Genomic DNA, 25776 nt, shown 5'->3' on the forward strand with positions numbered 1-25776 from the left:
ATATCTATTTCTTATCTGCATCGTTTAGTCACGTCAGACGTGTCTTATTAACCGTGCACTGGCTCTGATGGGCTTACACTGCTTAGCAATAAGGGGTTAACCTCCCCCCTCCCTCCTTCCGCCAGCAGTGCTGGCTATGTGCTGCGTTACCAGCATTAGGATTTTCCCTGTCCTGTAGCTCCAGCGTCTCGGTTTATTAATTAGCATGCTTCATTTTCCCATCCAATGTTCTGGCTAGCTATAGACATCCTCCTAAATACCCTGCAGGTCTCTTTCTAGCGTCTCTTCACAGGGTGCAGTCATTTATTATATCAGTAGATGGTTTTAAAACCTGCTAAAAAAAGGTTTAGCCAGACAATTCCTGTGGGATTTTCCTGGATCATTTATTTATCTTGTACGCATTAAGAAACTACCATTAAGCATTAGAGGGAGGTGCCTTCATTTTTTTTTTTTTTCATTTTTGCGTTCCCAAAGCCCAGTCTGCCTTTTGCAGTGCTAGAGGCATATTGAATTGATGCTGGAAATGCTGGAGCTGCTGCTTACTATTCCATGGGGTTGTATTATTCGAAAACACAGCATGAACGGATCTATGGCTATATACATATATGCATGCCAACGTACTGTGTTTTAGAGGCTGCATTTTTATTCGAAGTCTTATTTCGTGCTCTGTTAAATGCTTCTGCTGGTGTCTATACTGCTACTGCTGCTGGCTTACAGAGCTCAGACTCTCCTTAGCTCTAGCTGCGGATTGGTCTCTCTCTTAAAGTGCTGGCCAAGGGTTGGTTGCAGGGACTGCTGAATAACAGGTGCATTTTGCTGCTCTGTCGCCTTTGAAAGAAGCAGCCGAGGAACGCTGGTGCATCTGTTCTGTGGATGGAGAAGAGCAAGGGATAGGGAAGACAGCTCCCGTGTGCAGGAATGTCGCTAATCGGATAGACGAGGGGTGGACACACGGATGCTTGGAAAGAAAAGGAAAAAAAAAGAAGGCTGGTTCATTTCTATGGAAATTTGGAGGAAAAGAAACGGAAAGTGCAGGGATGCAAGGATGTATATTGTGCTAAGCCTTGGATGGATGGGATTTTTTTAGCTGATTCAGCAGCTGCTTCTGGAATTTTGCTCTCTACAAGACTGTAATGGAGGAATGTTTTCTGTTTAGTACCGGTGACAATTGATTGCTGAAATTTTGCCCCCCCTTTTCTCGTTGGGAGCTGCGCTCATGACCCAGCTTCTTAAGGCTCATGTATTTTGGGGGGTGAAAGGAATATAGGATGAGTGAAGTGGCTGTCTCCACCTCACCACCTGTACGTCCAGCAGCTGCTGAAGAGGCTGCAGGTGGAAACACTACACAAGAAGAGGATGGGGCACCAAACCCTCGGGAGGTGAGGTGTAGTGACTGCATACTATGGAACAGGCAGCAAACGTGGCTATGTGTAGTGCCTCTCCTAATTGGATTCATTGGCTTGGGTTTGAGTCTGATGCTCCTAAAGTGGATCGTGGTGGGATCTGTAAAGGATTATGTCCCTACTGATTTAATAGATTCTAAGGGTATTGGCCAGGACCCCATTTTCCTTTCAAAACCAAGCTCATTTCCAAAAAGTATGGAGACTACAACTACAACAACCACGACCAGGACTCCGAATCAAATTAGCACCCGTTTAACTACTACTACACGGGCACCCACTCGTGTCCCAGGAAGCAGAGTACCTATCTGGGCAAACCCTAGAACCACAACAGTGCGCCATGCAGTCGCCCCTCCTACAATTATCTCCACCACTGTCCCCCCTAGCACGACCACTTTTGTTTCACGCCCACTTCCAGGGACCCCAACCTCTCAGCCAATGCCCATATGGCCCACTGCGGAATATTCTACCTCTTCTTACAAAATTTATCTTCATGTTTCCACCCAGTCCTGGACACAGTCTCGTTTTCAGGAGTCTACCACTACCACCACTCCGGAAACTACCACTATGAGCAAATATCGTAAGTAACATATACAAATAAACATTTCAAATCATGTTCAGAGGTCGTCTCATACTGGCTTGAGCATCGGAAAGGTTCCCTAATATGCAGAAGAGAAAAAAAGAAGAAAACTTTTAAAAAATTGTGAAATGTGTCATTTCTTAACACGTCCTGTGCAGGGAATGGGTACCAGTGCTATTTAGGAGCCCATTGCACTTGTCATTAGCAGCCAATGGGTTAACTTCCTTTCTTTTTGCTACAGTGAAATGACTGCACTGTCACTGCAGATATGCTTAATGTTTTGGTGAAGTTTCAAGATGAAATTACAAGACATTTTGCTATTCAAGTGATGCATGTTCACTCCTGCAGCAATGATAAAAATCCCACTATCTAGGGAGGTGTAAAATCTCTGCAATGGGGAAAAAAACAGAAGTGATCAAATAATACTGATGGTAAAATAAAACGGGCACGTTATCCTATGTTTCCCATCATATAGATAATCCATCCGACCAATTAGCTGAGTCACGTCAATAGGGTCCTGGAATAATCAATATTTCCCATAGAATTACATTTACCCATGATATTCGGAGCAGATAATATTCATGTTCTAGCAGCAGCATAGGTGTATGAGATGCACAGCAATGGCTATTGACATGTGTGGTGGTTCTATCTCTCCAGTATTTTGCAGATCTTTCTTCGGGTATATATTTTTGGTTGATGTTCTTATGATTCTGCACACAGTGGCATTTAGCAAACATTGTATCCAAATCTCAGCATTGTATGAGTGGATTATGGCTGTACTTACAAAATGCTTCTAACCTTTAAGACGAGAACCCTGCAACCTATGAAGGTTATTTGGGACAAGGACAATGAAGGAAGTCCTGAGGAAGCCCAATAACCTTTCCGAATAAGTCCAAAATAGGATTTGCTTCGTGATTGTTATTAGAGGGATTTGAGCAATCCTTGATATGCCTTCTAGATGTTTATGACAGTGAAAGCTATTGAGTATCATTTTAGAAACGCTAATCCCAGCTGTGTCTCTTGGATGATAATCTGTGATTATTTTGCTACCGGATTCAGTAATAACATTTATTCATTCCAATGCTTTTTTTGTTTATTTTTCCATGATTAAATCCATTTGTTCATAAGCCCCAGGATACATAAACCCATCTGCAGAGAAAATTATACTCAACCGACAGAGAAGAGGAAAATTGGGAAAAGCTGTTGGTAAATCACCCCAGCAAACAAGGCAATAAGTCCACAACACTGGCCAGAAAATGCATTTACTTACAGTCAGCAAGGGCCAAGAGAGGAGGCGTGGGGGGGGGCAGTGCATCCATCGAGGTAATCAGTTAATGGCAGATAAACTGCAGTATAGCTCTCCATGGTGGAAGTTGGATCTGACTTCTATTTTGCGACATTGTATGGTATTATTTCATCTCATTGAAATCCTGCCCCTGGGATAATTTGGGAATGTGAGCATGATAAAGGCCATGCCACGGTATATGGGTCACTCTGGTTGTTGCTAATATCGAAGGATCAGTTATTGCATTGTATAGCAACTTCCTCCCCAGCCTTGGTCTTTGCTAACATTGACTTGGCAGGTAATGTACATATTTTCTCTCATTTTCTTTTCAACAAAAAAAAACGTGATACATGATTTTGGGTTAATGAGCCATACGAAGTGCAGCTGTCGTACTGATTTTTTTTTTTTCAGCGAGAACAATTAAAGGTGAAATATTTGCACATCCTGTTAAAACCACACATTGGTAATGGTATCGGAGGACCCTGTGCTTGATCTCTACTTCCCCGAATGGCTGTTGTATAGAGACAAGGCAGAATCCTGATTAATAAATAATTAATGGATAGATGGCTACACCCTCTGTTGTCAGAAAATAAAATGCAAATGGCAGCACGGAACGACTGCAACAGATTAGTAATCTCATTTTTGGTCTCTGAGCTTTTCAGGAGGCTGCAGAGAGTTGTTAACACAAGATGAATTTTAAGAAGTGCAGAAAAGGGCAGACATTGACTGTGGCCAGAGCACTGGTAATTCTGCAAGCCATAGATTAGATAGGAATAAGGTGGCTTCGGAATGGGCTTGGTGCTCTATTGAACACCGATGAGGTCTCCTGATTCAGTTAACCCTTGTCAGAAGAAGCGAGGACACAAGATATGCTGCTTTTCTGGTTTGCCTAATTGTCAAGTTGTAGCCTGTGGAAATGTCTATATTTGAGGAGAACATCTGCATTTATCCTTTGCTGTTGGGATGCTCATTGCATAGGGTGAAAATCCTATTATTCCGTCCAGCGTATTCCATCAAGTTTGCAGCTTTTCTAACTCATTGTTGTAGCTGCTGTTAAAATGATAGTTATCATGGATCTCGCTCTGTCGTGTGCATACAGATAAAAATGACCAGTCTGCCGTCCTTCATGTCAAGAGCGTCGATGCTCTGGGGTATGAGATAGGCAGACTGTGCCAGTCATTATGTATTTTTTTTTATGTAGCTGCAGATCTGAATGTTGGAGACATTTAACCCTACAGACTTGATATTAGTGATTGGGGATTGGGATGAATGAGAACAGATAGAAAAACATACAGCTAAGCACTGATGAAACCATGTCTGTATATCGTATGTGTGAGATTACATAACTGACGCTAATCTGAAATGCAAGACCTAATTCTAGCACATTTTTGGAATTATTTAATATGTTGATGATAATCAATTGCATCAGGAGTGGTCTATTTCACCTTTGTTAGTTCCTAATATCCAACATCCGACATTCTGTCAAATCTATTATGCACATATATGCTTTTTGCATCAATTAATACAATGGCAATATTGCCTGATTCCAAAATGATGACTACTGTAGCTATGAGATATGAATTTAGCTATCACAGTTATGAAAATGAAGCAAAAGATGCTATATAAAAATAAGAATATATGCATTGCACGAACCACCAGGGGTAGTCATCACTCTTTTCAATTGCCATGTTGCCATAATGTTGTGCTGGCTACTGGGCCATGAACTGTATTTAGAGAGAAGTAACACTGCGTACTTCCTATGTAGTAAGGCAGAGGATTAGATATAGTTATAATTAGCAGCGGGTATGAAGGAATATTGCGGTAAAACAAGGAAGGAGATGCGTCTATAGACAGTGCTGGCTTCTTGCCAAAATGCAAAGTAATGTGAAAAAATGTTATTGGACAAACCACTGGTGTTTCTATGTATAAGCCTGGCGGGTTTTATTTTACGGAATATACCCTACAGTTTATATGATTCTGTGAATATGTGTCTGGAGGTTACTGAAGCTGAATGGAGTTACATTAGATGAACCATATCCCACAATGGCTTGTAGTTTTCTATCGTAGTAAAGGACAGAAGGGAAAATTTGACTTCAGCTAAGGCAGAGACGGTTTATAACATCTGTGGAAAGTAAAAAAAAATCACACCTGCCATGTTTTGTCGAAGGAAGAGAAGTTGAAGACAAAGCCTAAGGGGAAAGAGGAAAACATCATATCTAAAAGACCTTAAGGGACGAGCAAAGTCAAAAAAGTCAGAGGCTGAATCTTGTTTTTAAGTGTTACTAATAGAGTTTCCTAGAGATGATAGGCACATCTGTTATGGAAATGTTCTGGGTATATCATTACTAGAATTTACCTTGCACTATATGTGCACACTAACATTGAATTATGCAAGTTACCATATTCGAGTTCCACTCCGGTGTCTTTTTGTTTCAACGCTGGAGTGGTGCTACTAATGTAAGATCACCGACCCTAGTATTGTACTTACCAGCTGCTGTCTTCTTCTCTTCCCACTGCCACTCCATTTTCCACTGTCACCACCATTTTGTTACTGAAACTTCCGACTGACGGGAAATCAGAGGTAGCGATCACAAACTGTCATGTAAGTATATGAGAGGCCTTGTTCTGGCCCTATTCTGGTTCTCAAAGACTTTGGGTACCATCACACAGTGGCATTTTGATCGCTACGACGGCACGATTCGTGACGTTCCAGTGATATAGTTACGATCTCGCAGTGTCTGACACGCTCCTGCGATCAGGGACCCTGCTGAGAATCGTACGTCGTAGCAGATCGTTTGTAACTTTCTTTCGTCGTCTAGTGTCCCGCTGTGGCGGCATGATCGCATGGTGTAACAAAGGTGTGCACGATATTGTATACGATGTGCGCATAGTAACCAACGGCTTCTACATCGCACATACGTCATGAAATTATCGCTCCAGCGTCGTACATTGCAAAGTGTGACAGCAGTCTACGACGCTGGAGCGATATTGTTACGATGCTGGAGCGTCACGGATCGTGCCGTCGTAGCGATCAAAATGCCACTGTGTGACGGTACCCTTACATTGAGCACTGACCTCCGGTTTGCCCAGCAAACACTTGAGCAATCCAGCATCTCACAACCTGTAGAATATGACCACAGAGATGCCAATAATATATGAAGATAACAGCTGGTAAGCATAATACTTGGGTCAGGGAACTTAGAATACCACCCAAGCAGTATAATACAAGGAAAATGTTGGAGTGGTGCTTTAACCTAAATAATTAGATGTGATGCACCTGCATACTGGATTCAATGGAGTGTTGTGGGATAAGTATTACACAGTTATATAGTCATTCATATAAAAAAGCCACGAAGAAAAGATCCATCATGTTTAATTTTTCTTGATCAATTGTACATTCCATTACTAAGTCATATATAACCCATAAACCCATTTGTTGTGAGAAAAAGAATCTAGTCTTTCATAAATATTACTGCCATTACTACCTCCCATAAACTGACCAATCTAACTGTAGAGGTTCCTTTTCTATTTAGACATTGGAATTGTCTTTCCTACACTTGTAATTAATATCCTCTGGTCCTTAGTATGGTCCTTGGAAGGAATAAGTCATGTGCCAGTCCTCATTACTAACCACATACAGTGGGGCAAAAAAGTATTTAGTCAGTCAGCAATAGTGCAAGTTCCACCACTTAAAAAGATGAGAGGCGTCTGTAATTTACATCATAGGTAGACCTGAACTATGGGAGACAAACTGAAAAAAAAAAATCCAGAAAATCACATTGTCTGTTTTTTTAACATTTTATTTGCATATTATGGTGGAAAATAAGTATTTGGTCAGAAACAAAATTTCATCTCAATACTTTGTAATATATCCTTTGTTGGCAATGACAGAGGTCAAACGTTTTCTGTAAGTCTTCACAAGGTTGCCACACACTGTTGTTGGTATGTTGGCCCATTCCTCCATGCAGATCTCCTCTAGAGCAGTGATGTTTTTGGCTTTTCGCTTGGCAACACGGACTTTCAACTCCCTCCAAAGGTTTTCTATAGGGTTGAGATCTGGAGACTGGCTAGGCCACACCAGGACCTTGAAATGATTCTTACGAAGCCACTCCTTCGTTGCCCTGGCGGTGTGCTTTGGATCATTGTCATGTTGAAAGACCCAGCCACGTTTCATCTTCAATGCCCTTGCTGATGGAAGGAGGTTTGCACTCAAAATCTCACGATACATGGCCCCATTCATTCTTTCATGTACCCGGATCAGTCGTCCCGGCCCCTTTGCAGAGAAACAGCCCCAAAGCATGATGTTTCCACCACCATGCTTTACAGTAGGTATGGTGTTTGATGGATGCAACTCAGTATTCTTTTTCCTCCAAACACGACAAGTTGTGTTTCTACCAAACAGTTCCAGTTTGGTTTCATCAGACCATAGGACATTCTCCCAAAACTCCTCTGGATCATCCAAATGCTCTCTAGCAAACTTCAGATGGGCCCGGACATGTACTGGCTTAAGCAGTGGGACACGTCTGGCACTGCAGGATCTGAGTCCATGGTGGCGTAGTGTGTTACTTATGGTAGGCCTTGTTACATTGGTCCCAGCTCTCTGCAGTTCATTCACTAGGTCCCCCCGCGTGGTTCTGGGATTTTTGCTCACCGTTCTTGTAATCATTCTGACCCCACGGGGTGGGATTTTGCGTGGAGCCCCAGATCGAGGGAGATTATCAGTGGTCTTGTATGTCTTCCATTTTCTAATTATTGCTCCCACTGTTGATTTCTTCACTCCAAGCTGGTTGGCTATTGCAGATTCAGTCTTCCCAGCCTGGTGCAGGGCTACAATTTTGTTTCTGGTGTCCTTTGACAGCTCTTTGGTCTTCACCATAGTGGAGTTTGGAGTCAGACTGTTTGAGGGTGTGCACAGGTGTCTTTTTATACTGATAACAAGTTTAAACAGGTGCCATTACTACAGGTAATGAGTGGAGGAAAGAGGAGACTCTTAAAGAAGAAGTTACAGGTCTGTGAGAGCCAGAAATCTTGATTGTTTGTTTCTGACCAAATACTTATTTTCCACCATAATATGCAAAAAAAATGATAAAAAAAACAGACAATGTGATTTTCTGGATTTTTTTTTCTCAGTTTGTCTCCCATAGTTGAGGTCTACCTATGATGTAAATTACAGACGCCTCTCATCTTTTTAAGTGGTGGAACTTGCACTATTGCTGACTGACTAAATACTTTTTTGCCCCACTGTATATACTGTATTTATACATGTAAATGAGATATCCCCAAGACATTTTTTTTGCTAAGCTAAATAAACCCATCTTTTCTAACCTCTAATCAAATGAGAGACCTTCCATCCCTTGCAATATTCTAGATGCCACATTTGAACCAACTCAAGCTTTCAATATCCTTTTGAAAATGTTGTGCCCAAAACTGGATCCCATGTTCTAGTTGTGGCCTCACAAGTGATTTACAGAGGAATAATAACACAATAGTATCACAGTATTTTATCCCACTTTTTCACACCCTAAAATCGTATTTGCTTTTGCAGCTGCTGCTTGACACTGAGTACTGTTCCTCAGCTTAATTAAATTTTTCAAATCAACAATTTTAAGCCTAAAGAGATGCAAATTGCAGTAGAAGTCAGAGTGATGGCAGTTATACGAATATATCGACATTGCTAAAACATGGTAACCAAGTTTTTGTTAGTAGTGTTTTTTAATAGTTAAAACATACACCGTATATTCTTTCACTGACTTGTTGATTTTGATATTATTATGATTTATTGATATTCTTTTGCAGGCAAATCTACCTCTTCCTGATAATTCTGTAGTGGGACACTTGCGAATATATATAGTTTGCAAGCTAAGCCTTTATGTTTTACAAAAAAATGTTTTTCCACCCACATACTGGCATTTGTGGCATTTAATAGCAGTTTTTCATTGTTCTGCTTTTAATTTGCAAAAATCAAGTCTTCTGTGAGGCCATGCAAAGTGGGCATTATACAACATTGTGTAAGCTTCCCCTTATTAAGTGTGATGAAACCATGTCTATTTCAAAAAATTATTGCAAGTACTAAGAGCCTTACATCAAGCCTTTATGCCTGCAGGATCTTCAGTTTTTGGCTATAGATAGAGTGTCTACACCCAGATATTGGACCCACTGAGTGGACTAGTACATATATATCGTTGGGCTAATGGGTCTGCGTGCGTTGTTATATCTTACATCAATTACTCAACTTCCCCAATTCCAATGAAAGTTGGTTCAGCCAAGCAATGATGTGACATTATTTAGTAGAGCACAGTATGGTCACTGCCAGACAGTTCTGGTGCCTTCAGAAAAACAAAAGGATCAGACATTGTAATTCAACATGACCGATCCAGGAAACGAGACCTAATTGACTGAAATGTTCTTCATCTCTTGGAGGGCGAATGAAGAGAAATATCACGCAAAGAGAATCCCCAAGTTGCTTCTCCAGAGTATTTTATATTACTATCATGTGTCTCTTTTTGTGTTTGGATACTGGAAATAAAGGAAGAGAACGTTTTATGAAATGAAGACCTGGTCTGAATGCGTACTTGATGTACATGGTAATAGGCATCGCTCAAGACAATTGGTGATCTAAAGGCATAGTCAGGAAAAACAAGTTCACACATTCATAGGAACCTTGCTGTTCAGGCAGGAATGGGATGTCAGCTGCAGGTTTAATTAATCAGAGATGGTAAGCTATAGGGGGAGGAGAATGGTGGGAGTAGAGAGGGATAATACATGAAGGGGCCAGTTATGCAGCTGGCATGCTGTTAAAACTGAAGATCACAGTGGAAAACAGTAATAAAATGCAATGTTAAATATTGGTACCCAGCAAAAACATACCTACTCCCTATTACAGCAATAGAGGTAAAATGAAAAATAAAAATGTGCCATGCAGTTCTAAGATTTTGCATATAAATCCCTTAATGTCTACATATAGAGGTGCCAACATAGTGTGTGTAATCCAGGTTGTGACTTGTGGTGATTTAGTAGCATATCCATTTTACGACGGGGATCTGCAGAAGATGCAATTATCTGATGTACACGATACACAACACACGAATTGCATCCCGCACATGTAGATGGGAAGCACTGAAGAAATTCATCTGCAGAGCTTTGTACTTTATTCAGGAGAGTTAAATAAAGTCTGATCATTCTAGCAATATGGAAATGTGATAAAACTGCAGATAGCGATGATTGTACTTAGAACACTGAGCAGAAATGTCTTGTAGGCTGAATATTTTCTGGATAGGTGTAATGTGAAATGGAAGATGTGCTGTGAGATGAATGAGAAGCGTTATCTCTTTTGCTCCTGCTTTGCTGAGTACAGATCTCTGCGTATCTCTGAAGGACACGCCTCGAGTGCGGTGCAGACTGGGAACGCAGTGTGAATAAATATGACATAAATCTAGGCATGATATCTTGTATGCAGATAAAACCCTATCTACACATTCGGACACAAGGGAGCTAGTCTTGATGAAATCTGGAGGAAGATTTATGGAAGATTTTGTCACTGGTTATGATCATCTTCTCGGTACATTTTACAAGCAGGCCTGGTATACTTGTACACATGGTGAAACACCCTATGATTACAAGTAGAAATCACACTAGCCACTGGAGCAAGTAATGACTTTAAGAAAGGAGGCAGTGACTTTACCGGGCATTGATCAGTCCTGCCTTTTCTTCAAATGTAACAATTCTTCCTAGAAAGCAATGTCCTCACAACAAGGTGTCTCTTTGTAAACATGGAGCCAAGGTTATTGTATAACGAAAAAGTCCCAATTGCATTTTTTTTCCTAAATCTTCCTAATTTTTATAAGATGTAATACAAATGTATTAAGATACTAACTGATATTCGCATATTCCCGGTTTGTAGAGCGGCACCAGTTCTCTCCTGGGTCACAAGAGCTTCTCTTCTCTGCTGGCTCACATGGTGATCATTATGGTGGGAAACCAGCTACTTCCTTCAATGTAAGCCTTAGGAGTCGCCCAATGTAGTTCTATAGATTTGTATTGTGAAAGCAACTTCTGGTCCACACATAAACCCGTGTGTTGTCCGGCTTGTCTGATTAGAAGTCACATGAAATGACCATAACGGCACTGGAAACAAGTGAAGATGCCGATCGGTAAGTATATTAATACATTTACATTACATCTCATGCACAGTTAGAATGACTTGGGGAAAGAAATACTGGGCCATAATTAATTCATACATTATGAAGTTGCTAATCTATAGAGTGGACATTAGCTTTTCATAGTACTGACCTGGGCTGCCACATACACTTCCCAGACTAACCAAGGGATTGCTGTATTTAATCACTGGCTTTAGAGCAGTGTTTCTCAACTCCAGTCCTCAAGATCCAACAACAGGTCAAGTTTTCAGGATCTCTTAGTATTTCACAGGTGATAATTTAATCACCTGCTTCAGCATTAACTCCATCACCTATGGAAATCCTGAAAACTTGGCCTGTTGGTGGGTCTTGAGGACTGGAGTTGAGAAACACTGCTTTAGATGTATGGCTAGGATTGACTTTAAAAGAAAGAAAGGAAGAATAAAGTAACGGTTACTTTTTCACTTACAGCTTTGCCTCAAAAAGCTGTATCCAAAATTACATTTGCAGTTTCAGCCCAAATACATTTTCTCGGACATAGCATCATAGCGGTAAGCAACCTCTGTTTAATTGATAAAGGGTACTGTGAATCTGCAGAATGAAGGAACAAATTAATCCCATGGACTCCCTTGACCACTTCATGAAATATGAGATATATTTATGTCACATGTTGTGTCCCTCACTCTGATGTGAGCTCTGATGATGAACTCACATCTTTCCCCACCATGTGTCTTTAACAGCTGCCGGTGCCACAGGTGGATCAGAGCTCCACTTGCTGCTGTTAACCAGTAAAATCCCGCTGTCAATCTCTCACAGGAGAATTTAACACAAGCCAGTGTCACAAATCCCACCCATTAGCTCTGTCATGTGTTTTGGGGGGCACCGATGGGTTGTCATGACAGCTGGGGGGTCTATTATAGACTCCTCCATGCCTGTCATTATGATTCTCCTGTGAATGCCGGATTGTGGCCAGCATGCATAGGAGATTGTCATTTTTGCTATACATGGTAGTGTTTCAGCACATAAAAAATATAAAAAAATTACCTCCTTTTGCCCCATTGAAAATAAAACAATAAAAAAAATACACAGAGTTGGTACTGCTGCATTCAGAAATGTCCGATCTTTTCAAACATAAAGTAATTTAATCAAATTGGTAAGAGGTATAATGAGAAAAAAATCAAAATGCCAGAATTAAATTTTTTGGACTGCTGCAATATTGCGGAAAGATGCAATAAGAGGTGATCGATGCATAGTTTTGCCCTAAAATGGTATCATGGTATACATAACCTCAGGGAGCAAAAAAAAAAGTCATCACCCAGCCCCAGATCCCGGATCTTGGCAAATGGTGACAAACTTTTCTTCATACAAATTCTGGAATTTCTTTTCACCACTTGAATAAAAGCACATGCTTGGTATCTGCCTAATCATACTGACCTGAGAAATAATATTTCTAGGTCAGTTTCACCATATAGTGAACATGGTAAATACAAAAAAATAACAATTGTGGAGTTGCACTTTTTTGGCATTTTCAGTGCGCTTGAATTTTTGGGCAGCTTTCCAGTACAATATATGAAATCAATGATGCCATTGAAAAGTACGACTCGCCCCGAAAAAAAAAATATGAGCCCTCATAAGGGGATAAAGGGAATCTATCAGCAAGATCAACCCTTTTTTTACATGTGAATGAACTGTTCAGGACCATAGGCCAGACTCGGATCTGCATGAGAATCTGCCTCCAGAGATTATCATAAATACAAGGAATACAAGGGGACGTTACCAGAGAGATATATAATGGCTGCCAGTCACTCATAGCTATGTGTGGTTTTACCTGACATATCTTCAGGTTCCTCTTAGCTTCAGCTTCCACCTCACAGGCATACAGTGGCGCATTATTGTTGCAATACAGCAAAGCTCAAAGAGCTACAACAAATGTGTTTGCTATGAGGAAGGGATTGGTTCTTCGGTTATGTGTTAGATACTTGTCTCGTACTGATATTGCCCCCTTTCATTTATAATTAGCTCTGTAGGCAGAGTATCATGCAGATCTGTGTCTGGCCCATAGCATAGAACAACTCATTTACATAGAAGAAAAACGTGGATTTCTCTGGAATAAGACTTCAGATCACAGAAATCAAGGGATCATTTTATTCAGCTTCCTACGGCCTACATGCCCATATAGAGGGCTCAGGAGAATGGATCCTGTTGACAGATTCCCTTTAACTAGAGTACTCAATATGACATTCCTATGACATAACTAGGTGTAATTCTATTGATACAGTTACTGCAGGTACTGAATGTAGTCAGGTTAATCATGCAATGATGACCCATTCAAAGGGAAGACCATTATTGCTTTACCCCACGTACATATCTGTTACAATCATTGTTTAGACGACTATTGGAGATAACTTGTGGTGGGTTTGGAATCAGATGTGCAATGTTCGGAGTTTAGAGTTTCTAAAAAAATAACTGAGCCAAAAATAATAAATTAGTTACTAGTTAAAGACCTGCACAAGAGAAATACAACATGGCGATATGGTCTGACAACCACACTATCACCCCTGTGTGAACATGTGCCATATTATCATGGCTCTGTCATCTATAGATACTAAATTACCAGCGACCGAGCATCAAAACAATCATGCCAGCCAATCTATCAGCCAGTAACAAAGCTCATTATTTACACACAAGTAAACATTGAGAATGGCATTAAACTAAAACAAAGCTTTACAAGGAGTCTGGGAGAAGATTCATGTCTTATCCACCCCAGTACCAGATTTAAAGAACTTGAAGAATAAAAATTGCTAAGAATGTGAAGTTTAATGTGGAGACCAGCAGAGAGGCTTCATTTTAGATGGAAGCAAGGTTGTTATCCTCACAGCAGTATTTGAGGAGATTAAAGGTTAGAAAGCCGTGATGCAGGAAGGCTGTTATACGGTGGGGCGCCATAGAGAATCCTGTATGTGGAATACAAGTAAGTACAGTATTAACACTACACCAGCATACTGGCAGAATGGGGGTGGGATTGCTGTGTATCAATGTTTCAGATATTTAATACTTAAGATGATCCAGTATTTCAGCTATGAATCCTATTTTTATCTTTACGTAATTGTAACTCAGGTCACAACAGGTAACACATGGTTAAGCAGTACAAAGCAGTAGCTTTTCAGCTGAATTTCTGTTACATAAAATCTAATATACATTGAAAGCAACAAAGTTTGTGTTCCAGTTCAGCATGGTTAGAGACCATTCCTGGATAGGAAGGTTAATGCGGTTGATAAAAGTTCATCTAGCTAATCTGATGGATTAACAATAAGTCTTCAAACTTTTTTTCATTGGTTCTCCAGTCCAGCATTGAGTAATTCAGTTCAAATGGTTTGAAATATAACAGGAGCCTTATTCCTGAGGGACCTACAGCTCACATCTTAACCCTGATGTTCTGTTCGGGTCATAGTGACCCGAACAGACTTTTTGTGGCCCTGTAGATTTTTTTCTGTAAGTCTCTAAAACTTGAGACTCCTTGACTTTTCCTCATTTGGGGGGACCTACCTATGAGTATTTTTTTTTTTTTCGTTTACTTTTTGCTGCACGCAAAAAGTTACACTTGTTGTGTTCGGGTCATAGTGACCCGACATCGTTTTTTACAGCTGTGAGGCCATATTTTCAGTGAAATAAAGGAGTTATAACCTCAGTTGGGTCTATTTATTGCATCTACTATTGTATATCAATTGATTTATTTCCTAAATTATTTCAATGGGGTCGTACACGCGCTCTACCGGGGGTATGCATTGAGATCTGCACACCATAAAAATGGCTTTATATTGATTATTTTTGGTGCGCAGTCTATTCTAAAATGTAGAGTGCATCCGGAGAAATCACTAGGTGTGCACTACACGTGTATATTATGCGCAGAACGGACTGCTCAGAACGCACTGTCTAAGACGTTTTTTTTGTAAAGTAAGTCTGTCTTCCTGGCTTATCTGCTTGTTTTCAGAAGGGTTCTTATCTTCTCTGCTCTTATCAGTACACATATGCTAGCCCAGACATGTTACCTTTCAGTTTCTTTGGAGAGCAGCTGTGTACATACCTCTGTGCCAGGATATCTCTGTTCCAGGCAGTATCTTTGTTTTCTACAGGTATGTTGCTTGTTATGCTTTTACTAATCAATTCTATTGATAGATTGTATATTGTAAAGGAATACTTTAATTTTATTTTATTACATGTAATTAGTGTTATTACTGTGTGATACACTGCTCTACACTTAGCATGATAGATTGCTGGATATTGAGCACTTGTATGCTTTGATGTAGTATAGAAGCTCTTATTGTTTTTGAAGCTGTTTTTTTTCTCAGACTTTATTATTATTGTTTACTTACAAAGGTTTTTTTTTATTACAAAATATGTGTAGTTTTCTATTTTCGTTTTGCTCATTGTTCTGTTTTTTCAGAATAACAACAACAAAAAAAGATTTCTAGTTCATTTTTCTTTTTTTTTTACTACCAAACATGTTCACAAACAGTCTAGTAAGCAAAAAGTATAAAAAAATGGAGTTAGAGTGTCTAAAATCAAGGTTTAATAAGCCGGGTCATAGTGACCCGGAACACTACTAGTGTATAGTAAATGTGAACAAAACAGCAGGGCTAACGTAAGTCCACTTTCACACATCCGACAGCCTATGTGCAGACCATGCTGTCCAAAAAGACTGTGGGTCTCCTGACGTGAACTTAACAGCCTTTTTTATGTCTAAGAGTTTGAATCAAGCAGCCCCAGCTGGTCTCGACATCACGATCCCCACACGGTCCATGAATGATGAATGTGTCAAACCAGCCTAGCAGAACTGTGTAGGGCCACATGGTCCGCTACAATTGATGACATGATGTAAAATATAATAACCATAAGCCTTGATGACATTGATAACACAGTAAGAGTAGACGCTTGCACTGTTAGGATAGAGGTTGGAAAGTCTAACCTTCATAAAACCTACTCCTATGGTTTAGACTTTTAAATTTAATGTGCCAATCCTTTTCCATTTTTTCTGTAGAGTCTAAGGAAGTAGGAATGATCAGTTATGGGCATAAGCATCAGTAAAAGCGGTGTTACCACAACCCCAACTAATGACTACTTCCAATACTAAGTTCTCACAGTCCTCTAAAACTATGTAGCTAATGCATTCTGTATAATTGATTTTTAAATTTACATTGCTGGAGGCAAGAATGTATACATAAATGAAACTCATCATGCTGTTGAATAGAACAGAAAATGTTCCATGCTGATATGCTTCAGGTAAGAATGGTAACAAACACTGCGAAGAAGAAAAAAAAAGAGATTTCTATTGTGCTGCATGGAGCAGTTGCATTCATAATGCTGTGTAATCATTTCTGATGGGCACTCCTGAAAGGGAATGAAATGCAGCATAAATAAATATTAATGGCTAATGAGCTAAAGTGCTGATGATGGACATTACATTGGTAGAAAGTGTGTTATTGTATCAGCCGCTGATGATGACTGCGCACTGCACAGCATTCGTCTTCCTGGACGGTTTTATGGTTATTGATTGCTCAGAGCAAATTATGAAAATCTATAGAAATTGGCAGATGGGTTCAGTGAAAGCAGTAAGAGGATATTCCTGAGTAAGCTACATTGATGGTGCTTTTTATGGAGTAACATTTTAATTCCAGTATAATGTCTATATTTATCTTTTAAACTAATCAGGATTATAACTTCTCTTTTCTTTATCTAGACCCATCACCTAGTGTGTAATCCCTCAAAACATCCTCTTGCTAAGGTCCATGATTTAAATTCTTGCTTTATGTAAAAGGGTTTTAAAATTACTGCTCATAATTAGCACCACTCCATCTTTTTTATTGCAGTGCTGGAGTGGTGCCATTAATCTAAGGTTTCTGCCTCTAGTACTCACCAGTCAATGTTTTTATACATTATTAGAGCTGCTTCTCTTAATCTCTAGCAGCTTGTGACTTGTTGGCTCGTTCCAGTGTTTGTTGGGCAATGCTCCAAGTTAATCTACAAGAACCAGAATTTGGCTCTCATAGATTTACATTTAGTGCTTGCTACTGTTACCACTGACATTTGGTCAGTCAGAAGCTGCAATCACAAGATGGCGGCACTGGACTGGAGCAGCGCCTGAAACAACTGAAGACAGTGGATGGTAAGCATAATACTAGGGTCAGGAAACTTACATTAATTGCAGCACTCAAGAAAAAAAAAGCTGGAGTGGTGCTTTAACAGGTTCTCTACTTATATTGACCATGTGGTTAGTGCTAATGTGCTGAATGATCAGGAGCAGAAAATTATAATATTATTATTATTATACATTTATAAAGAGCCAGTTATTCCAAGGCACTTTAAATGTGAGAAGGGGCAAAAATAGACAAGCACAATAAACATGAGAAATACAAGGCACACACAAGCACAGAAGGAGAGAGGACCCTGCTCGCAAGAGCACACAGTCTGCAGCGGATGGGTGAGGATACAGTAGGAGAAAGTAGAGCTGGCCGTGCAGCGGTTTGGCAGAGTAATGATCACTGGAGAATGTAGGCTTGTCGGAAGAGTTTGGTCTTCAGGTTATTTTTAAGGGCTTCCGAGGTAGTCAAGAGTCTTATTTGTTGGGGTAGAGGGTTCCAGAGTATGGGGCAATCACGGGAGAAGTCTTGTATGTGTTGTGGGAAGAAGAGATAAGAGGAGAATAGAGAAGGAGATCTTGAGAGGATCGAAGGTTGCGTGTGGGTAAGCATCGGGAGACCATGTCACAGATGTATGGAAGAGACAGGTTGTGGATGGCTTTGTATGTCATAGTAAGGTTTTGGAACTGGAGCCTCTGGACAATAGGAAGCCAGTGAAGGGCTTGGCAGAGAGGAGAGGCTGGGGATAATGGGCAGACAGGTGGATTAGTTGGGCAGCAAAGTGTAGGATGGATTAGAGTGGTGCCATAGTGCTAGAGGGGAGGCCAGAGAGTAGGAGGTTGCAGTAATCGAGGCGAGAGATGATAAGGGTGTGCACTAGCATTTCTGTGCTTTCATGGTCAAAGAATGCACGGATCCAGGAAATATTTTTGAGTTTGAGTCAGCAGAAGGAGGCAAGGTATTGGATATGAGGCTTGAAAGAGAGGGCAAAGTCGAGGATCACCCCAAGGCACCGAGCATGCGGGACTGGGAAAAGTGAACAGCCATTGATATTGATGGATATGTTTGGTGGAGGGATAGAGTGAGAAGGGGGAAAGATGATGAATTCTATTTTGTCCATGTTCAGTTTTAGAAAGCGAGTAGAAAAGAAAGCTGAAATAAGCAGACAGACATTGTGGGATTTTGGTGAGTAAGGAGGTGAGGTCGGGTCCAGATAGGTAGATCTGAGTGTTATTGGCGTAGAGATGATGCTGCAAACCGTGGGATTCTATGAGCTGTCCCAGGCCGAAAGTGTAGATGGAGAAGAGCAGGGGCCCTAGGACTGAGCATTGGGGATCACCGACAGACAGAGGATGAGGTGAGGAGGTGGTGTGGGAGAGGGATGCAATGAATGTTCGGTCTGTTAGATATGACGAGATCCATGATACGGTCAAGTCTGTGATGCCAAGAGATAACAGAATCTGTAGAAGGAGGAAAAGGTTGACAGTGTCAAATGCAGAAGACAGGTTCAGGAGAAGGAGGACAGAGTAGTTTCGCTTTCTTTTGGCAGTTAGTAGGTCATTGATGACTTTAGATAGGGCAGTTTCAGTGGAGTGATGCGATCGGAAGTCAGATTGTAACCGGTCAAAGAGGGAGCAGGAGGAGAGGTAGGAGGACAGTTGAAGATGGACATGCTCTTCCTGTTGTTTTGAGGAATAAGGGAGAAGACATATTGGGCGATAGCTAGACACAGAGGATGGGTCGAGGGAGGGCTTTTTGAGGATGGGTGTAATGTTGACATGCTTGAAGGATGAAGGGAAGACACCAGCTGTGAGTGAGAGGTTGAAGAGGTGTTTTAGGATTGGGATTAAGACTGTGGCGAGGTTAGGGATGAGGTGGGATCAAGCGTGCAAGTAGTGAGATGTTATCTTGACAGGAGGGTGGAGAGCTGATCTTCTGTCATGGTGCAGAAGTTGATTTTGGAGGAACAGGGTTGAGAGGCATTGGGGGCTGCGGGCAAAAGCTTTCTCTGATCCTATCAATACTCAGCTTAAAGAAAGCGGCAAAGTCTTCAGCAGAAATGAGAGGAGAGGGGGGAAGTGCTGGGGGGCGGAGTAGAGAATTGAAGGTGTTGAAAAGCTGTTTGGGGTTGTAAGACGGGGAGGATATGAGAGATGAGAAGTAAGTTTGTTTTGCGGCAGTGAGTGTGGACTTGAAGCTGGCAAGGGACTATTTGTATGTGATGAAGTGCTTGGTAGAGCAGGATCGCCTCCATCTCCACTCAGCGACCCTGGAAGCCCTTCTCAGTTTTTTGGTCATGCTGGTCAGCCAGGGCTGCCTGTTGATTCTACGAGTTTTGCTATGTGTGAAGGGAGCAGCCAAGTCAAGTTTTGCTGTTATTGTGGTGTTACAAAAAAATGGCAGCAGCATCTGTGTCATGAAGGGAAGCTATGTCTGTAAGAGGGAGAAGGGACTCAGAGAGTGATTTTAAATTGAGATGTTTGAGATTTCTGCGGAGGTGAGTTAGATTGTGGAGTGGGGGTTGTGCACTAGGAGAGGAGAGGGAAGAGAATGACAGTAGGTTGTGGTCAGACAGGGGGAGCGGTGAGTCAGTGAGATTAGTAAGGGAGCAGAGGTGGATGAAGATAAGGTCCAGCATGTGGCCATTTTTGTGAGTGGCCGTGGAGGACCATTGAGCGAAGCCAAAGTAGACAGTGAGCGATAGAAGTTTAGAGGCATCTGGGGTGGAAGCGTCAATGGGGATGTTGAAGTCACCCATGATGATAGTGGGGATGTCAGTATAGAGAAAGTGAAGTATCCAGGTGGAGAAAGGTGGAGATGGCTAGTTCTGGGGGGCGGTAGTTGACAGCCAGGTGGAGGTTGAGGGGGAGTAGATGCAGATGGAGTGCTCCTCAAATGAGAGAAGAGTAGCAGAGGGTGATAGCGAAATTGAGGTAAATGAGCAGGTATCAGACAGGAGCAAGTTAACTCCTCCACCACATTTGTTGCTGTGGCGAGGGGTGTGAGAGAGGTGGAATCTACCATAAGAAAGTGCAGTTGGAGAGGCTGAGTCAGAGGGCGTATGCCATGTTTCAGTGATACCAAGGTAGGAGTTTGTTGGTAATAAAGATGTCATGGATAAACGGCAATTTATTGCAGAGCGTGCATTCCATAGTGCTCCAGGTAAGGGGGCAGGGGGAGTGGGGCCAGATGAATGGGTATGAGTTTAACATGGTTGGGAAAACATGTAGAGGAGCATGGCAGGAGGTTAGAAATGAGTGTGGGGATGTGTTCAGGAGTGCCAGGATTTGGGGATACATCGCCAGCAATGAGGAGGAGTAGACAGAGCGTTATAAGGTTGGAGCAGCATAGGACATGATGCGGCCATGTTAGTCTGGAGAGAAAGGATTGTATGTGGAGAAATAGCTGTGAGGAGGAGGTAAAATGGCTGGGGAGGATGGAGGGGGAAATTACTAGTTCCTTACTAGGTGGAGAGAATACAGGAGGTGGGCAAAAAAAATTAGTATAGGTGTGAAAGAGAGAAGAAATTGTAACATTGTAGTGGTTTTATATTCCTTTACCTTACAGCAAATTCCAGGTCCAATTCAAGTCTAATTTAGAATAGTGTAATTAGAAATCTGTGATTTGAAAGATGAAATTTGAAACATGGCTAAGGTAGACAGATGGCTCAGAATATATCTGCGACTAAGGACAATCAGGTGTGAGTGAGGGGTTGGGCGTGAATGGCCAGACACAATGCTAATGGAGAAACAAAGGTCATAAAAGGAGGGAGGAGTTGGAGTGACCTCTCAAAGATATGCATGAAAACACAAGAGAAATTAATCAGATTATGGGAACTAAATTATAGGTAAGCAAAGCATACCAGAGGGAGGGTAAATGCAGTTCACAAACAGTCAGGAGAGATGAGTACATGCAGAGCATACCAGGGGGAGTGTAAATGCAGTTTACAACAGTCAGGAGCTGTGGAAAGATGAGAACATTCAGAGCAAGCCTGTGGGAAGAGGAGACAACTTGATTAGATGATATAGATGTTGATGAAGATGATGACAATATTATAGGACTGATGGTGGTGTGCAGTCAGATGCATCTTAGAACAGAAGTCTAATTCAGAGTAGTGTAATTAGAAATCTGTAATTTGAAATATGAAATTTGAAACATGGCTGGGGCAGACTGTGTCTGGGGCAAACACAATGGCTCAGAATATATTTGTGACTAAGGACAATCAGGTGTGAGTATGGACTTGTTTAGACAAGAATACAATATGGACGTGTGCTGTCTGAGTAAAATCTGACCAACATAACTCAATAGGGCTATATAGACTCAGTCGATGGGAAAAAAAATTGCAGCATGCATTTATGAGTCTCAAATATGACTCACGGATTCCAGTCTTTGAGTATGCAAAAAAAATCAGATCCCACACAGAACATCAGCATTCTATCCAGTTTTTGCCTATACATTTCCACAATTAACCTAGGAAACTGTGTTTGGACATCAAACGGATTTCACATAGGCATAAAAACGGACACACGGACAGCAATAGACATGAAAAATGTATGAAAATTATCTGTGTTCTGGTTGAAACCTGGACGATTTTTCATAGTCTCATTTACCACTGCACTAAGTACAATACGCTACAGATACTAGTGGTATGGCAGTATAGGTATTAACACAAGAATATTAGTAGTGAGAAATAAAATCTTACAGCCATATGCAGACTACCCTGAAAGTCTTTACACGCGAATAAATTGCCATGCCCTGAATCCTCTTTCAAGCAAATTTGAATGTGGCATTAAAATTTGATTTCTTAGGGCTGGCATATTGGATAAGTACAACACCAATATCACTGTTATTGTACTAGGACCTATACAGCCATACCACTGGTTTCTATTGTACAATTTATTGACAGGTTCCATTAAGCCATTTTTTGTTCTCTCCTTTGTGTTTGATTTTTGTCCCATTGGCTTTCCATTTGTCTCATTGGTGCTCCTGTGTGTTAACTGTATTTGGGGTACATGTATCTTCTGTTTCTGAGAATCAGCAGAACGCCATGTGGTATTACTTATTGCCCTAAAACAGAGTTTTCTGGCTGACAGTTCTGGCAGGTCACAGGAAGTGTGGAGCAAGTGAGGGTACAAAGAACGATGATGCACCATTAAGTTTCTGAAAGGAATGGATCAATATAGGAGGACCTAAAGGAGGAATTTTTCAGAAGAAAGTGCAATAAAGATCACCTGTAGTGCCACAAAGACCTGCTGCATCTAATATAGAGCCACACATGTAAATGAGCCTGTAGGTAGGCTGAGACAAGTGACTAATGGAAATTGTCAGTTGACATCAGTTCATTGGGGCCAAAACGTGCCCTTGAGTAGGAAGTAGGAGTTACCATCATGTTTGATGGACAGTGAACATTGTCATTGAAAATTACTTCTATTATGACTCTTTTGCCATTAGAGTTGAGCGGACCTTTAAAGCAAAGGTTACCACATTACTAAGGACTTGGGCTAAATCTCATTATTCTCCTACTACTGTGATTTTGATTTGACATGCACCCTGGTAGTTGAGGAAGGTTGGGTTAAAAAAAGGTGGTGTAGTAGCCTAAAGGACACACACAGCCACTGAACAATTTTCCCACTTCCCAATTAACCCTTTGTGTGGTTCAGGGGTGACACAGACTATGATAGAGGATAGCCTCTCAACGACACTTAGCTGCACATTCAGACAGGCTGAGAATCAACAGTTATTTTGTTAAAACCTGACCTGTTAAGAGTGAGATCCCCAACCCCAGTATGAGGACCAGCAAATAATGTGTCCAACATATTACTAAACAGCTTGCTCAGCTGCAATGTCTGAGCCATTCTAGAGAGCCCATCTTACAATGTATATGATACACAGCTGCACTCTCCATCTCTGCCATTTAACCCATGAAAGACTTTGATGAAAACTAAACATAGCGTTTGAGGTAACTGACCGAGGAGCATTCTGCAATACAACTAGCAACAGCAAAATATAATATAATTAGAATCAATGTCATACAATATGTGAGCAGATAGCCCAGGATTAGATTACACTCAGACATATCATAAGAATTGCATATGTTCTAATCGTTTGCAGAATAATATATGACATACTGTATATCTATGTAAGCCTGTATATTATAATAATAATAATGATAATAATAATATAATAATAATAAATAATATAATATAATATAATATATAATATAATATAATATAATAATAATAAAGCGCTGCGGAATATGTTGGCGCTATATAAATAAAATTATTATTATTATTATTAATAGAATTGATTCTATACATACAGTAGTCCATTTGCCTTTGATAAATGGCGCAGATATTCCCTGTATCTGTTATGGAAATGTCATGTCTTACCAATGACTTGATAATTCTGCATATTTGAAGCTGAGCAAACATCTTTAGAACTGTCCTTCATCAAATGCTCTTCCACTTCAATATGTAATTTGTGAAGCAAATTGTGTGCCACTATGATGTTTACATTATCAAACGTATTCAAGGCCCCGAGAACATGGCATAATACACGTTTGATTTCTTCATCCCCTATGTCTGGAAAATGGATAGAAGGTGGAACACATTTTGACAACAGAAATATTCATGATCAGTCATTTGCTCGGTATGTATTCTCTTTTACATTATCGCCATTTAATTGGAGTTGTCAGGCCATGTCTTTGTTTTACCTTAGTTTATTAGCATACAATTAATAGTTTTCTTCCTTGTTAAAATAAATTTGCATGTTATAAATGCATGTATATCAGGCTGTCAACATGCAAAATATGTAAATTGAATACGTTTTAATTTATGCTAATTTGTTACTATTATTACATTCATTTAACAAAAATGCAAGATCACTGAAAATTTTTCAAGGATTAATTACTGGCAGTGGGACATTACAATTCTTTTGCACATAGGTTTGTGGTCTAAGGTTTACATTTATCGAGGTAATGAAGCTTTTAGCCAAAAATGGCCCCGATTCATCATTTGTGGAGGTTTTTCTAAGTCACTTTTCTTTTTGACCTTATGGTATCAGTTGTCATTTTTGCCGCCCAATTCATCAAAGTAACGCACGCTATTCATGAATTCGTCAAAAAATGGGCATTTTTCCTGTCTTAAAGTGCTGTTCAAACATAGTAACAAGGTTAGCAAGGCCGAAAAAATGTATTTGTCCATCCAGTTCAGCCTATATTCCGTCAGAATAAATCCCCAGATGTACATCCTTCTAAGAACCGAATAACTGTAAGATACAATATTGTTACACTCCAGAAAGACATCCAGGCCTCTCTTGATGACCCAAAAGTCACTAAAATACAATTGGGGGATGGATTAAAGTGAAATTGTGCCACATTTTGAGACTTTTTAAAAAGTTCCAATGAATGAATCAGGTGAAAAACATCTGGAATTGCTAAACGCTCCCTACAAAGCGAAAAAAAAGGAAATAAAAGGCACATATAAAAAAGTCTTCAAAAAGGGCGCAAATAGAATAATGAACTGGGTGTAGACAAAAAAACAGACAAAACACATAAACTAGACAAAATACAGGTGTAGAAGTAATGATTACTCATAGCCCAAGTTACTATATTCTGTTCTTTATCAACCTATGGTTTCATAACTAGAAGTCAATTTGTTGGCTTACGGCGGCTTTGGCTTTTTCATCCTGCATCCGACAATATCTTTCGCTTTAAATGTCTGCTGCAGGGACAAGTAGTATTGTCAGCCATTGAGATGAATAGTAGTAAGACATTGGTATCCACAGTAGACAGTTGCAGATGTTGGATACTTCAAGGAAGATGGGGCACACTGTGGTTAATTTTTTTCAAAAAGATGAGAAGTTTTCTTTAAAACCTCATTAAAAACGATGCATTTCTGGGCTCTTGGAAACACTTTTCAAATTAGCAGAGATCGATACAGGAAAAATACCATGAAAAGTGTTTAAAAAAATCAAATTTACCAAAATGCATCAGACGCGTCTCTTATCAGTCGGTACTAGTAAGACAGTTTAAACATGGTTCACTGTATTTTTCCTATATTGATCTCTGATAAATTGAAAAAGGCGTCTTAGAGCTCAAAAACACGTTTTCAATGTGATTGTTAAATGAACTTCACAACTATTTGAACCAAACAGACTATGGTGTGCAGCGCCTTTCTTCAAGTCTTCTCAGTGGTCTCCTTCAGGTACAATATACAACTTAGTTGACCCTGCAGTGAAG

General features: G+C 40.4%; 1 protein-coding gene across 2 annotated transcripts in view; it reads left to right on the forward strand.

Moving 5' to 3' along the window:
• Positions 1-489: 489 nt before the first annotated feature.
• The window catches only part of NRG3 (neuregulin 3), a 1535957-nt gene continuing 1510670 nt past the window's right edge, over positions 490-25776 (forward strand). The window contains exon 1 of one of the 2 annotated variants that reach the window (XM_069753133.1): positions 490-1980. In XM_069753133.1, the coding sequence (XP_069609234.1) occupies positions 1269-1980 (712 nt within the window). In that variant the 5' untranslated portion in view covers positions 490-1268. The remainder of the gene's footprint in view (positions 1981-25776) is intronic. The other variant, XM_069753134.1, reaches the window with a different exon arrangement.

This window comes from Ranitomeya imitator, chromosome 2 (genome assembly GCF_032444005.1).
Source record: "Ranitomeya imitator isolate aRanImi1 chromosome 2, aRanImi1.pri, whole genome shotgun sequence".
NCBI classification, from domain to species: Eukaryota; Metazoa; Chordata; class Amphibia; order Anura; family Dendrobatidae; genus Ranitomeya; species Ranitomeya imitator.